The sequence below is a fragment of the Cupressus sempervirens genome, chromosome 2, assembly GCF_028749045.1.
Source record: "Cupressus sempervirens isolate cs-2001-9-10 chromosome 2, ASM2874904v1, whole genome shotgun sequence".
Classification (NCBI taxonomy): Eukaryota; Viridiplantae; Streptophyta; class Pinopsida; order Cupressales; family Cupressaceae; genus Cupressus; species Cupressus sempervirens.
In genome coordinates, this window is record NC_143119.1 from 466,569,471 (window position 1) to 466,585,674 (window position 16,204).

General features: G+C 35.0%; 1 protein-coding gene across 6 annotated transcripts in view; it reads right to left on the reverse strand.

The window, feature by feature from the left end:
• Nucleotides 1-16,204, reverse strand: part of LOC149573067 (Polynucleotidyl transferase, ribonuclease H-like superfamily protein) — a 204,049-nt gene that overhangs the window by 19,544 nt on the left and 168,301 nt on the right. For all 6 annotated transcript variants that reach the window (XR_016360026.1, XM_089814244.1, XM_089814245.1 and 3 more), the window contains 2 exons: nucleotides 741-922; nucleotides 292-590 (listed from right to left, as the gene is read on the reverse strand). Coding sequence is in view for 5 of the 6 variants with exons in the window: in XM_089814244.1 (XP_089670370.1) it covers nucleotides 292-590; nucleotides 741-922 (481 nt within the window). In the remaining variant the exon portion in view is untranslated. The remainder of the gene's footprint in view (nucleotides 1-291; nucleotides 591-740; nucleotides 923-16,204) is intronic.

Genomic DNA, 16,204 nt, shown 5'->3' on the forward strand with positions numbered 1-16,204 from the left:
GAACTTAATTCATATTTTAGACTGCAAATATGCATATATTTAAAAAAATTCAATGTTACATATACAGAGATTAATGGACCCCCCAAAAATATTATGTACTGGCATTACCCATATCCAATTCAGTAAATTAGCATCATAACTAACTCCCTGCATAATGCTAGATATTCTCATGTCTGTAGATGTTACTCAAATGTGACATTTAACCATGCAACACATCGTATATCTCTCATACATTGTTTACAAGTAATTTAAGAATGAAATATAATGTAAAACAGAGAGATGACTGCTCACCTTCTAACAGTATGAGTATTGCCATGGCCAGTTGAAATAATGAGCAGCGCATTTGTTGGCAAGGCAGTAAAAAGTTCTCGGACCCTTCTGTCCATCTGCAATAAGATTGCCTCTAATTCTACGGAAATAGTGCATCTGAATTTCTTTTTTCCTTTGACAAATTTCTCACTACAGGTGGTTAATGCAACCATCTCTGCAGCTTGGGTATTCAACGTTTCAGCATTTCTTGATTGTTTTTCATAGTAGGAATCAAGATCAGAAAATTGTGTCCAAATGAAGTTCACGTTTTCATTCTTCACCTGAAAATGAAGATTTCAAGCAATTGAAATGTAAGTGAAAAATGCATTTTCAACTGATTGAAAATGAACTGTCAGCCAAGAAACTTGTCACTCCTAATATGAACACTTTTAAATCTATTCCCCAGTTGGAGAAAATAGTAAGCCAGAAACCTCTTTTGCTGCCTTTGCAAGTGCATCATCATCTGAAAAAGTTAAGATTGAATTGCATGATCCAGAAGCGTACTGTTGTAACACATTCTTCTGATCAATAAGTGAGCATCTTTGTTCTTGATCACCCAAAAGTGAAACCAAATTTTGACATGAGACAGAAGATGGCTTCCCAAATGCTGGCCCTGCAAGCAAATAATCATTATAATGTAATGCCACTTCAATAATCAATATACATATTATCTAACAGTACATCCTATTCAACCTATTCAGTCTCAAATGTTAGCCTTAGCAAGTATGACTACCTCTAATATTTAAAGCAGTCCTTAAATATAAACTGCAATGAAAAAAGTGTAAGTTACAAGGTTTGCGCCCACATACGCCAAACCAGGTTTGGGTACGTGTTGCGTGTGCACACAACATCATGGGTGTGCGCCAAGTGCAACTGTGCGGACCCATAGACTCACCTTTAAAAAGGTGGGCCCAAACTTAATTAAAAACCCATTTTTTCCTCCTAACCCTAAATTGGTCCAATGTGTGGCCTTCATACACATATTCATTTCATTTTTACCTCTCATTTTTCTCTCACAATATTTTCTCTCCATTTTGGCATTTTGAAGGAAGGTGATTGTATTTATTGATTGATGAACATTACATCATATTTCATGAACTACATTTTGTGATTCAGGAATTGTAATAATTTACATTAGAATTGTGAACATAGACATGTACGCTAAGTTGTCAAATCGGGTTCACACATGGATTTGTTGTTAGAAATTTGTTCAGCGCTCCCCTCGAGATTCGTGACAAGGGCTTAACTGCCTCCTATGTACTATAAGTTGAGCGGTTGTATCGGGCATTGAAAGATCGGTCTTTTGGTGCAACGGAAACCCCACTCTAACAAGTGGTATCAAAACTTGGTCACAGGTTCGAATCCTCAAAGCCTCGGGTAACATTGACGGGGAGATTGTTGTTAAAAATTTGTTCTACACTCCCCTCGGGATACATAACAAAGGCTTAACCGCCTCCTGTGTACTATAAGTTGAGTGGTTGTATCGGGCATTGAAAGATCGGTCTTTTGGTGCAATGGCAACCCCACTCTAACATTTGTAAGAATTCATGAGTGTGTGTGTGTGTGTATGCAAAAACTATAAAAGAAATATATATAATTGTAAAACTAAATCATTTTGTCCTATTAATCTATAATGCTTGACCATTGATCAAGGGCAAATGTCAAAGATAAACATTATGATTCAAAAGGAAATCATCACATTGAATTCATAAAGATACTTATAGACTAATAGTTTAATAATGTTTGAAACATGATTCCATAATCATGAAAGTTTTCGCAATCATCAAGTCAATTATCTAAACAAATGTGGATCATTGGTGTCTTGAGTGGCTACAAGCAATAGATCCTCATCATCATTGGAACCAAAACTACTTCCACTAGCACTAGAGGGTGTTGTATCATCCTTCTCATCATCTACATCAAGCAACATGGCTCTAGCAAGATCATGAATCGTCATATCCAAGTCAGCAGACTCGGGTGTAATGACCCATATAGGTTCTTACTTTATTTGTTCTAAAATTTCACTTTTAGGGTTTGATTCATACTTAGAGATGTTAATTTGTAGCGTTTCAAGCTAAGAGTATGTTAGTTCTCACAAACTTTCATATGTAATCATATTTAGAAATAATGCATACTTAAGCATTACTTCCTTAGTCCTATCTTAATCACTAACCCTAAGGTGGATGGTAGAATTACTGCCACTCAAGTACGCAAACAGTCAACATGAGGCTCCCTTATGATTTTTTATCCATATTGAGATTCTTTTCCCCCAAAGTGATCGAATTACTCCTTCCCTTGTGCAAATTCCCTATTTGCTGGTTGTGTTAGTGGGTGATTAAAAAATTCACTTAGTATATATTATTATCTGTAACATACGAATATTCTTAACCAAATTTTAATTTCAAATTAAACTAATTTCACAAATAACTGATTTCATTTCACATGACATTGATTTCTACCAACTGATTATAACTAAAAGAAACTCTTTTCAATCTATCTTATTTATTCATTTGAATTTCCGGGAGACAAAAAGAGATATTTATGTATTGTTAACAATTTGACTAATTCTAAATATTCAACTGAAAATTTAATAACAGCTAATCATATCATTTGAAACAAAATACTTATCAACATAAAAGTAAATGCTTTCTCCAAAAATAAAGAAAATATCTATCTATTCTTTCAGAGATTAAAAGTAAAAGAAAACATACAGTATAAATAGAAGAATCTCTTTAACTTGTTATCAGAGCCTCGGCATTGGTGAGAGGAGAAGCATTGACATAAGCTTAACCTCCGAACCGTGGACCATTACTTATCCCCACATATTCTAATTTAATAGAACGGCCCTCCCTACCTCAGTATCGGGCTTGGGATGTTCATAAGCCCAGCCATCAGAGTGATCGGGTGGGTTGAAGTCCCAACAATTATTCTCCAAAATACCTGAAGCGTCTGGACAATCAACAAATATCACATGTTCGACATATCTGCCTAATTCTACCCTGGCCAAGGATTTCAAATCGGGTCTACAAACCCGATCTTCACCAACTCGACTTGACAACATCTTACACAACTTGAACATGCATGAGCTATTGTAGTTTTTAACTTATTATTTATGACTCTCTACACCTCCTCACCTGCCCAAGCTGCCATGCCGGTGATTCCTAGGTGCTCACGAGTCATATCCACTATGTATACTTTACACCTCTTCGCCTATAATGGCATTATTGCTGGTGAATTCCTTGGTGTTGGATATATTTGCCATCTCAATATGGTAGATATGAATGTATTAGATCCTGACTAGAGTTATTTATTCAAGGTTATTATTGCATTTCTACGTTGATACTCTAAATAAAACAAAGATTAACAATGAGATATTGGATAGAATAGTTGAACTAAAATCTTCTCTTTATCATTTTGATTTCAGACTGAAGAGAAAATAGGTGCCTTTAGTATTGAATATATTACAATAGATACACAATTGGAATTGAAATAAATATATATTGGTTCAAAGTTTAGTCGGTTCCATTGGACAATCAAGGCTCATAGCTGGCAGAGCATTATGATAGAAATCAAACACAGTATGATGGTTCTTACAGACATAGTAAGTGAAAGAATATTTAAAAACATATCAAAAAAGCCTTACATGACTCTCTGTCTGCTCCTGAACTCTCTCACGGCAAGAAGAAAGACCCTGATCCTTGTTTAGAGCCACGGTTATGAGGGCGTGAGGACAATATGGTTAACAAAATGAAAAGAAATATATCTAGAAGTAAATGCAGTTTCTTCCTTTAATGATGAGGGCCGAGAGTCACCGAAATTAGAGAGGGAAAAGATGAATGAATCGATACACTCGTGAGACTCTAATATAAAGATTAACTTGGCTCATCGGCTTCCAACAGTTACAAGAATTCCTTCAAAAACCATTCAAATCGATAGAAGAGGAAAGAAAAGGAGGGAAAGAAAAGAAAGAAAAATAAGAAGTTAAAGGGTTATTATTATTATTTTATTATTATTATATATTCTTATCTACATTCATGTGTACGTATTGATAAGGTGGCATCTTTAGATTATAATTTATAATGTATTGGTGTCACCTTATTTTTATATACATATGTTTGTATTTGAGAGCATTTAATAATAATTAAATAATAAATTCTTTGATAATTCTTTTAAAGGTAAGAATTATGTTTATTTTATATTATTTATTACAATGTTCCTTTTATAGCTCATGCAATTCCACCATGTAACATGTCAAATCCTAGTAACCTTGTCAGGGTAGTCTTAGGTCAAACCTGTCGATTATGATAACTGGACCATTCGACCATCCCCTTCCGATGACCCTGTTTAGCAATGCTTCCCCTCTCTTCAGCCTTCTTCCTGCAATCACTCAAACATACATTCTTGCCAAGACATTAACTCAAGATATATTAATTGTTAATTCAAAACCATTGTCAATCCTCTAGTGACCTTTAGATATTTCATCAACGTCTAAATAACTAACTCATTTCACATAATCATGAAAGTATCTCATTATCAAGTAATACCATATATATGCTTCGCGTGATCAAGAAGAAATAAATTGATACAACGGCTATAATTAACTAGCTCGCTTCACATGATTAGGAAGAAATAAATTGATACAACGGCTATAATTAACTAACTCGCTTTACATGATCAAGAAGAAATAAATTGATACAACAGCTATTATTAACTAACTCGCTTTAAAAGATCAGGAAGATATAAATTGATACAACAACTAAAATTAACTCACTTCACATGATAATAATTCGTTAAACCAATGGCTATGTTCAAATTAAAATTTAAGGCGAAAATTTGGGATGTAACACACCCACCCCCTTAGATTTTTCATTGTCCTCGATGAAAATAATAGCAAATCTAAGTAGGACTTAATCAGTTATATGAAAAGAAAAGAAATATTCAGTTTTCAATCTCAGAGAAAAGATAGGGATATCTTTAAAAAATATCATGATAATCCTCCCAGGTGGCATTATCTTCAGTATACTGGTCCTACTGGACCTTGCACTACGTTACTTCTCGATTTCGTAAGCGTAGCTTATGTATCTCGAGTATTCTAAGCGGTCCTACCTCTACCGCTCCTAGCTCTCGCACCTATAGTAATTTCCAATCAATCTACTTTTTAAGATAAGACACATGGAAGACGTCATGCATCCTGGCAAGGGCTGGTGGTAAAGCAATCATATATACCACTGGGTTAACAACCTCCAAAACTTCAAAGGGTCCTACATATCTCGGGGCTAACTTAGCATTCTTTCAAAACTTGATAGTACTTTTCTGAGGTTTAACCCTTAGTAACACCTTGTCCCCTACTGAGAATTCTCTAGGTTTTCTTTAGCATCAGCATAACTCTTCTGCCTCTCATTTGCTTCCTTCAACCTCTGACGAATCTGGAGTACCTGTTCTTCCATCTCCTAAAGCATTTTAGGCCCGACAATGATTCTATCTTCCAATCGATTTCAACTTACTGGAGTTCTGCACTTACGACCATACAAAGCCTCAAAAGGAGTCATTCTAATAGAGGACTGATAAGAGTTATTATATGCAAATTCTACCAGAGGTAAGTATGTTTCCCATTGGTACTGCCGGTCCATACAGTATACTCTTAGGAGATCCTCTAATACTTGATTTACTCATTCGGTCTGACCATCTGTCTCAGGATGATAGGTTGAACTAATATTCAATTTGGTGCCCAAAGCTATGAATAATGTGTGCCAGAATCTGGAAGTTATCCTAGCATCCCTGTTTGAAATAATCTTCTCTGGAATTCCGTGTAACCTAAAAATTTCTTTTATGAACTTATGAGCAATTTCAGGTGCTCCATCAAATAAATTCCCTAGTATCAAACGAGCAACCTTAGTCAATCTGTCAAACACGACCAAGATATTGTTGTGTCAATTCTGGGTCATAAGTAACCCTTGGACAAAATCCATGGATATTACCTGCCACTTCCACTCAGGTACTTCATTTGGGTGCAACAGACCTGCTGGGTACCGATGTTTTGCCTTTACTCTAACATTTTAAACATCCTGCTACAAACTCGATTATTTCCCTTTTTATCCCCTTCCAAAAATATAAAGGTTTTATATCAGATAACATTTTCGTTACTCCCGGATGTCCTGAGTATGGAGCTGAGTGATATTCACCTAAAATCAGTCTTCAAAGTTCAGGGTCGTTAGCCACATATATTCTGTGGTGGTATCTTAATAATCCATCCTCTTCTAAGCTAAACTCTGAATACTTAGGATCTTGCGGGTCTCTGATAAGCGCTAAGCTGATTTCTATATAAAATTCATCATCCTCCAGATGTTGTAAAATTTGGTCCCTCGACCTGAAGTTTACCATAGTCATCGCTGAGATGTGTCTTCTCCAACTTAGGGCATCAACCACCTTCTTTTCATTACCTTTAATGTAGTTTATGTCGAACTCATAATCTGCTAAAAATTCCAGCCATCTCCTCTGTCTAGCATTAAGGTTCTGTTGGGTGAAAATATACTTCAAACTTTGGTGATCAGATCTAAGCTCAAAAGGTTTTCCAATTAAGTAATGTCTCCACATTTGCAAGGCATGCACTATTGCTGCTAATTCAAGATCATGAGGTGCGTAATTTTGTTCATAATTTTTCAGTTTCCTAGATTCATAAGCAATGACCTGTTCGTCCTGCATTAATACCCCTCCTAATCCTTCTCCGAATACATCTGTTATAACTACGAATTGTTTTTGTGGATCAAGTACCCTTAGAATAGGTGCAATAGTCAATTTTTCTTTCAGAAACTCGAAATTTGATTGACACTTCTCTATCCAAATAAATTTCTTTCCCTTCCTATGAAGTGAAGTGATCGGATAGGCTATCCTCAAGAAATATCTGACAAACTTTCTATAGAACCCAGCTAACCCCATAAAGCTCCTAACTTCAGATACATTTCTAGGTATGGGCCATTCCTTAATCACTTTTATCTTAGATGGATCTACTGCTATACCCTGAGCTGATATAATGTGCCCTAAATATTGAATTTCCTTTTGGTAAAAAGAACACTTAGTTTCCCATATAGCTTGTGTTTTCTTAGTCTTTGCAAAACTATTTCTAAGTGCCTCTAATTTTTTCTTCATTCTTACAGTATATTAAAATGTCATCTATAAAGACTAATACAAACTTGTCTAGACAATCCTAAAATATACTGTTCATTACATTCATGAAAGTTGTTGGGTCATTGGTTAATCCGAAAGGCAATACTGTAAACTCATAACGTCCATACCTAGTTCTGAATGCAATTTTATGTATATCCTCATCTTTAATTCGCAATTGATGATATCTTGACCTTAAATCAATTTTTGAAAATACAGTCACACCCTTCATTTGATTAAAAAGGTCATCTATCATTGGCAATGGGTACCGATTTTTGATGGTGACTTTATTAAGCATCCTATAATCTCTACATAGTCTCATGGTTCCATCCTTCTTCCTTACAAATAGCACTGGGGCTCCCCATGGTGAGACATTAGGTTGAATCATCTTCTTATCTAGCATATCTTGTAGTTGGATCTATAACTCCATTAACTCGGTGGTTGTCATTCTATATGGGGCTTTGGATATGGGTTCCACTCCTGGTATCAAGTCTATGGTAAATCAAATGCTCGGGAAGGGGGTAGTCCAGGAAGTTCCTCAGGAAACACCTCTTGATAATTCTTTAAATAGGGGTATTTTTCTTCGAAGGATTCTTTTAACTTTTGCTTGATTTCTCCATCTTCATAAATGTAATCATCCCCATATGTGATTGTTTTAGACTCCCTTGTATCTTCAATCCTAACTGCGAAAATTTCACAGCCTTTCCTCCCATATCTCTTAAGCTGCATTGGAGAAATCTGTTTTGATCTAATTTCATGTTTAATTCCTAAAATGCTTGTTAGTTTGCCTTGATCATCCACACAGTTTACAGTTTTGGCAAGACAATCTACTTTGGCCTTATGTTCACCGAGCCAATTAATTCCTATGATAATGTCATATGACCCCAGCGGTGCTATATATAAGTTCAATTCTGTAGAGAAATTTGAAAAGTCAACTCGAGCTTCAAATAGGCATTGCTCCACCTTAGCCCTTGACTGGTTTGCATATTTGACTGTCCATGGTTTTGCCATAAAACTAGATCTTTTCGAGAATATACTTAACAACCTAGGTGATATAAAACATTCAGATGCTCCAGTATCAACTAATATGGACACAAAGTTCTCGTAAATCTTACCCGGAGTTTCAATGGAGCCTATCTGTTGCTCTGCTTGCCTATTAACTAGGGCTACATGAATCCTTTGCTGAGAGGCTTGTTGTTGTTGCAGCAAAGGTGGTTGTTGTGGCTGGTTGATGTTGGGTTTAATAGGGCATTGCCTCATAAAATGTTCTCGTCCACAGTTAAAACATCCTCGTGGTGGTCCCTTTTTCTCATTATTCTTGTTATTCTTATTCGCATAAAAATTGCTTTTGACATCCCTTGCTCCATCGCTTTTAAATTCAGGTTTATTATTCTTATAATCCTTAAATTGCTTTTTCTGTGGTCCAAAGTCAACACCTTCTAAATTCCAGATAGTTTTCTGTTTGTTGTCTCAAATGGAGTTGCCCTTTCTGATCTTGTGTTCCTGTCAAACAGCTTTTTCTAGGGCCTCTTCCATGGTTCGGGGAGCAAGAACATCAACAGCTCCTATCCTATTGTTCAACCCCATGATAAATTTTCTCACCTTCAGATTAGTGTCTTGTTGATAAGGTGGCACGTATTTAAGTAATTGTGTAAACCTCTCCCACTACTTATGTACTAACATGTCTCCTTGTTTTAAGTTCTAAAACTCTAAAAGCTCCTGATCATAAAAGGTCTGAGGAAGCCAATGTCTCTGAAATATGCTCACGAATTTCTCCCAGGTGATTTCAGTGGTTCTAATGTTTTGCTCGACCTTAGTGTTTCCCCACAGAGTTGCAGCTTCCCTAGTGAAATGATATATCCCCCAAAATGCCTTTGAGGTCTCTAAAAAATTCCAAATCTCGAAATATTGCTCCAACTCGATTAACCATGCTTCGACTTCTTCTCCGGACTCAAAACTAAAAAACTTAGGTGGTTTTATTTTCTTTATGTCTGCTGATAAATCAACCACTATTTCTTTCTTCTTTTGTTTTTTCTGATCGCTTAGGAGAGGGGGTTTTGTTACGTTCAAAGCATAGTAACGAGAATCGCGCTGAAATCGCGTGAATCGCTGATTCAGCAATCAGATTCATGCACGCCAATTTTTTTGGTGTCGGAAATCATGATCGGCAATTTCATTAGGTGAATCGCATGTATTGGCGATTCACTCAAAAAATTGCCTGAATCGCCATCAGAAATCGCCAAAATTCAGCTGGCAGCAGCAAGCATGGTTAGTTGGAAATAATAAAAAAATCACTTATGTTTTTTGCTTTCTTTTTTACCTTTCCTCCTTGTTATAACCCTAAAGGGCCTTCTAATTGTTAAGCATGACTAGAAGAGAGGAGAAGAGAAAAGAAGAACCATAGGTCATAAAATAAAAAAATAAAAAACGACGACAAATAAAAAATGTTTAGAATGCATAACGGACGATGCCCAAGGGAATGGAAAGACATAATCAGGTAGTAAAACATCAGCGGTTCCCAGAAAGAGTGTGGGATCAGAATAAAATCACAAAAACACTGTGTTCCATATAGTTTTGTGTGGGTTTCAGAGTGCTAATTTGGTCTTAGCGGCGGAGGCGCTGCCCCAGGACCTTGTGGGGGCGCTGCCCCTTGACCCCACTGGGGACATTGCCCCCTAGACCCCCAGTCGCTACAGTTATCATTCGTGGGAAGTCTGACCAGTTGATAAAACCTGAAGTTGTTGCAGGCATGGAGTGTCTGTGTTGGAGAGAACAACAGAGCAAGCCTTTCGAGAGGGGTGATATGCTTTGAAGCACTTGGAGTAGGTGTTGGATGTGAAGATATCTTATAAAAACTCTTTACCCCATGTGGTAAACACAAACTTCCATGTTTATATATGTTAAGTTTGAACTTCTATTTGATGATGTCATAGTGTGTTTAAGTTATATTCAATAAAGAGTGCATGAATTAAGTCTTAAATTGTTAAAATCTCTACATTTAAAAAGTTTTTTCAAATTTGCCGATTCATTGCCGATTCACCGGCGATTCACCCCCGATTCATGATTCAATTCGACCCTGCCGATTCCGATTCTCATTACTATGGTTCAAAGACTTCTGTCTCTGCTCTAAAAGTGGATGTGGTTTGCACTTCCTTACGGTTCTGCCCCATTTGGGCTGCCATTTCACTCATCCTTCTTTCCATGGTTTCTAACTTTAATTGTGTTTCTTGCAAGATTTGGAGTAGCCATTCATTGGAAGATTGACAATTCTCGCGTATTATATCTTGGTTCTCTATATTCCCACTGTTATTCATTTTTATGTTTAGGTTTCCCACTTGTTAATTTACAATTGCGTTATTATGCAGAAAGAAGAAATTTAATAGAGAAAAAGTCGTACAACACATATTTTCAAATAACTTAATTTTATTTTCATTGCTCAACTAAGCAATCTTATTTACAAAATTTTCTCTATTGAGGAAGTCTACATTCACACAACATTTTAATCTTGCTTTGTAGCATTACACTTTGGTTCAGATTGGTACATATCTCGCACCATCCAGGATCTATGAAACTGTAAAAGAGGGCTGCTCTGCTGAGCATTCCAGCTTTGTATCAGCTTGTTTCTATATGCCGCATTTCTGGTAAGAGTCCACTTGACTCTTTCCTTCTTCATCCGCTAAATTGCTTGATTCAGGGTTTCATTATCTCGGGGTACAGAACAACAAGCGTAGTCATATTTAGTCATGTTTCTAATAAGATAGGGAAAGATGGGATGTCAAGTTTTCTTACGAGGGGTTTTACATACTAACATCCTATAGTCAATTCAGATTTCTATCAGGTTTCAAGAAGGTAGGATGCCCTAGGTTCCACGTTGAACCCAACGCTCTAATACCATATAACATACCAATATTCTTAACCAAATTTTAATCTCAAATTAAACTAATTTCACAAATAACTGATTTCATTTCACACAACATTGATTTCTACCAACTGATTATAAGTGAAAGAAATTCTTTTCAATCTATCTTACTGATTCATCTGAATTTCCGAGAGATAAAAAGAGATATTTATGTATTGTTAACAATTTGACTAATTCTAAATATTCAACTGAAAATATAATAACGGCTAATCATATCATTTGAAACAAAATACTTATTAACATAAAAGTAAATGCTTTCTCCAAAAATAAAGAAAATATCTATCTATTCGTTCAGAGATTAAAAGTAAAAGAAAACATACAGTATAAACAGAAGAATCTCTTTAACTTGTTGTCCAAGCCTCGACATTGGTGAGAAAAGCATTGACATAGGCTTAACCTCCCAACCGCAGACCATTACTTATCCCCACATATTCTAATTTAATAGAATGGCCTTCCCTACCTTGGGATCGAGTTTGGGATGTTCATAAGCCCAACCATCAGAGTAATCGGGTGGGTTGAAGTCCCAACAGTTATTCTCCAAAATAACTAAAGCGTCTGGACAATCAACAAAGATTGCATGTTTGGCATATCTGCCTAATTCTACCCTAGCCAAGGATTTCAAATTGGGTCTACAAACCCAATCTCCACCAACTCGATTTGAACATGCATGAGCTATTGTAGTTTTTAACTTATTATTTATTTAATCTAATGCCATTCTTTTTCTGTGCAGACTCTCTACACCTTCTCAGGCTGCCATTCTGGTGATTCCTACGTGCTCACGAGTCATAGCCACTATGTATACTTTACACCTCTTCACCTATAATGGCATTATTGCCGGTGAATTCCTTGGTGTTGGATATATTTACCATCTCAATATCGTAGAAATGAATGTATTAAATTCTGATAAGAGTTATTTATTCAAGGTTATTATTGCATTTCCATGGTTGATACTCTAAATAAGACAAAAATCAACAATGAGATATTGGACAAAATAGTTGAACTAAAATCTTCTCTTTATCATTTCGATTTCAGACTGAAGAGAAAATAGGTGGCTTTGGTATTGAATATATATTACAACAAATACACAATTGGAATCGAAATAAATATATATTGGTTCAAAGTTTAGTCAGTTCCATTGGACAATCAAGGCTCATAGCCAACAGAGCATTATGATAGAAAACAAACATGGTTCGATGGTTCTTATAGACATAGCAAGTGAAAGAATATTAAAAATATATCAGAAAAGCCTTACGTGACTCTCTGTCTGCTCCTGAACTCTCTCGCGGTATGAAGAAAGACTCCGATCCTTGTTTAGAGCTGCGATTATGAGGGCATGAGGGCAATATGGTTAACAAAATGAAAAGAAATAAATCTAGAAGTAAACGCAGTTTCCTAATTTAATGATGAGGGCTGAGAGTCACCGAAATTAGAGAGGGAAAAGATGAATGAAACGATACACTTGTGAGACTCTAATATAAAGATTAACTTGGCCCATCGGCTTCCAATAGTTACAAGAATTCCTTCAAAAACCATTCAAATCGATAAAAGAGGAAAGAAAAGGAAGGAAAGAAAAGAAAGAAAAATAAGAAGTTAAAGGATTATTATTATTATTATTTATTCTTATCTATGTTCATGTGTACGTATTGATAAGGTGGCATCTTTAGATTATAATTTATAATGTATTGGTGTCACCTTATTTTTATATACATATGTTTGTATTTGAGAGCATTTAATAATAATTAAATAATAAATTCTTTGATAATTCTTTTAAAGGTAAGAATTATGTTTATTTTATATTATTTATTACAATGTTCCTTTTATAGCTCATGTGGTTCCACCATGTAACATGTTGTCAAATCCTAGTAACCTTGCCAGGGTAGTCTTAGGTCAAATCTATCGATTCTGATGACCGGACCATTCAACCATCCCCTTCCGATGACCCCGTTTAGTAATGCTTCCCCTCTCTTCAGTCTTCTTCTTGCAATCACTCAAACATACATTCTTTCCAAGACATTAATTCAAGATATATTAATTGTTAATTCAAAACCATTGTCGATCATCTACTGACCTTTAGATATTTCATCAACATCTAAGTAACTAACTCATTTCACATGATCATGAAAATATCTCATTATCAGTTAATACCATATATATGCTTCACATGATCAGGAAGAAATAAATTGATACAACGGCTATAATTAACTAACTCGCTTCACATGATCAAGAAGAAATAAATTGATACAACGGCTATAATTAACTAACTCGCTTTACATGATCAAGAAGAAATAAATTGATACAATGGCTATAATTGACTAACTTGCTTTACATGATCAGGAAGAAATAAATTGATACGATGACTAAAATTAACTCACTTCACATGATAATAATTTGTTAAACCAACGACTATGTTCAAATTAAAATTTAGGGCGAAAATTTGGGATGTAACATTATCTTTATGTGTGTGTGTGTAAAAAAAAATAAAAGAAATACACCTGATTGTAAAACTAAATCATTCCGTACTATTAATCTATGATGCTTGACCATTGATCAATGCCAAATGTCAAAGATAAACATTATGATTCAAACGAAAATCATCACATTGAATTCACAAAAATACTTGTAAACATATAGTTTAATAAAGTTTGAAACATGATCCAATAATCATGAAAGTTTTCTCAATTATCAAGTTGATTATCTAAACAAATATGGATCATTGTTGTCTTGAGTGGCTACAAGCAATAGATCCTCATCATCATTGGAACCAAAACCGGTTCCACTAGCACTAGAGGGTGTCATGTCATCTTCATCATCTACATCAACCAACATGGCTCTAGCAAGATCATGAATCATCATATTCAAGTCAGCAGACTTGAGTGTAATGACCACTAAGATGGTCTTACTTTATCTGTTCTAAAATTCCAAATTTTGGGCTTGGTTCATACTTAGAGATGTTAATTTGTAGTGTTTCAAGCTAAGAGAGTGTTAGTTCTCACTAATTTTCATATTTAATCATATTAGAAATAATCCATACTTAAGCATTACTTAATTAATACTATCCTAATTACTAACCCTAAGCAGAGAAGAGTTATTGTTGCTCGAGCACAGAAATGGTCAACATGAGGCTCCCTCGTGATTTTCATCCATATTAGGACTCTTTTGCCCCGAAGTGATTGAATTACTCCTCCCCCTGTGCGAACTCCCTATCCACTTGGTTGTGCTAGTGAGTGATTAAGGAATTCACTTAGTATATATTATTATCTTTATATCACATACATGTTGGATGTAATAGTTCATGATACATTTAGCAATTTAGCATGTTTAAGTCTTGATTCCTTAATTCTCTCCCAAACTCATCCCTGGGGAGAGCATGGACTTGCTTGTCGTAGGGCACTTGATACTAGTACACTCTCTGGATTTGCTCTGCCTCTCCCTACACAACACCAACTATCAACTCCCAAGACTGTAGAAAGAAAATAATGAATAGGGAATACAAATACCAACACCTCTTCAATATATGGTTATGATTTCATTATTTTTTATATGTTTATATATATATATATATATAATCCCCTATTGTCATTCAATGTAAACTTCTTAGTATATACATAAGTGACTTTCAAAAAATCAACACACTTCAAAATCACGGTCCTTTTGAAAGTCAACCTTTCATAACCACAATCATTTCAAAAAGTCACAACCCTTCATAATTACAACCCTTTCAAAAGGACAACCCTCATTATCAAAATCCATTCGAAAATTCACAACCCTTTATAATTACAATCCATTTAAAATGTCACAACCCTTCATAATTACAACCCCTTTCTAAAAGTCACAACCCTTCATAATCATAATCCATGCAAAATGCCACAAGCCTTCATGATTACAATCCATTCAAAAAGTCACAACCCTTCATAATTACAACCCTTTCAAAGAGTCACAACCTTTCATCGTTGTTGTCTTTTGATAAATTCACTTCCTTATTATCATATAAAATTAACTTGGTATATTTATTTATTTATTATAATTTAATTATTATTTATCTTGTTTTATTGATAACAAATTACATCATATTGCTATTTATTTTTATATTTTATTTAGTTATTACTAATATAATAATAATAATATTTTATTCTTATTTCTTATTTTTATATTTTAATACTAATTATAATATATGATTTTACTATCACTATTTATTTGATAATATTGTATAATGTAATATTTAAAATTCTACCTTAAAATGGGGACATGACATCAGGTGCCACATCCCAAAGCTTCTTTGCCCCATTCTTGTATTTTGGATCCTTACATGATATAAGGCGCAAGTTGTTGTGAACAAACACTAAGTCTTTCGCTTTTTTGGACCCCAATTGGTTATGCTTCACTAAGTGGATAAAGGAGTATGTACTCCAATTCCATTCAACGACAGAAGTGCTAGTGACCTAGAGAGAAAACAGACAAAATTAAGTGTTAAAATCTACATTGCAAGCAGCCAAAAAATGAAAACCACTTAAAATTAAATATTTACATGTGAGAGGATCTTTATGGCAAGAGACTAGAGGTACACGTGATCTTGCCCATGGAAGTACTACCATGTAATACCATCCATTGTGCTTTGATCATTCACAACAATAGGATTTGCATCTTTTCCAAAGATGAATAATCTAAATTCTATCCTAACATTTGACCCCACCTTTAGATTGATGAAGATCAGTGAATGCTCTCTTATACCCATTAGCAATATCAACATCTCTATAAAGTGTCACTCTACCCATAATAGAAAGTCCCTTTAGGTTATAATGCACGGGGAGAGAGCAT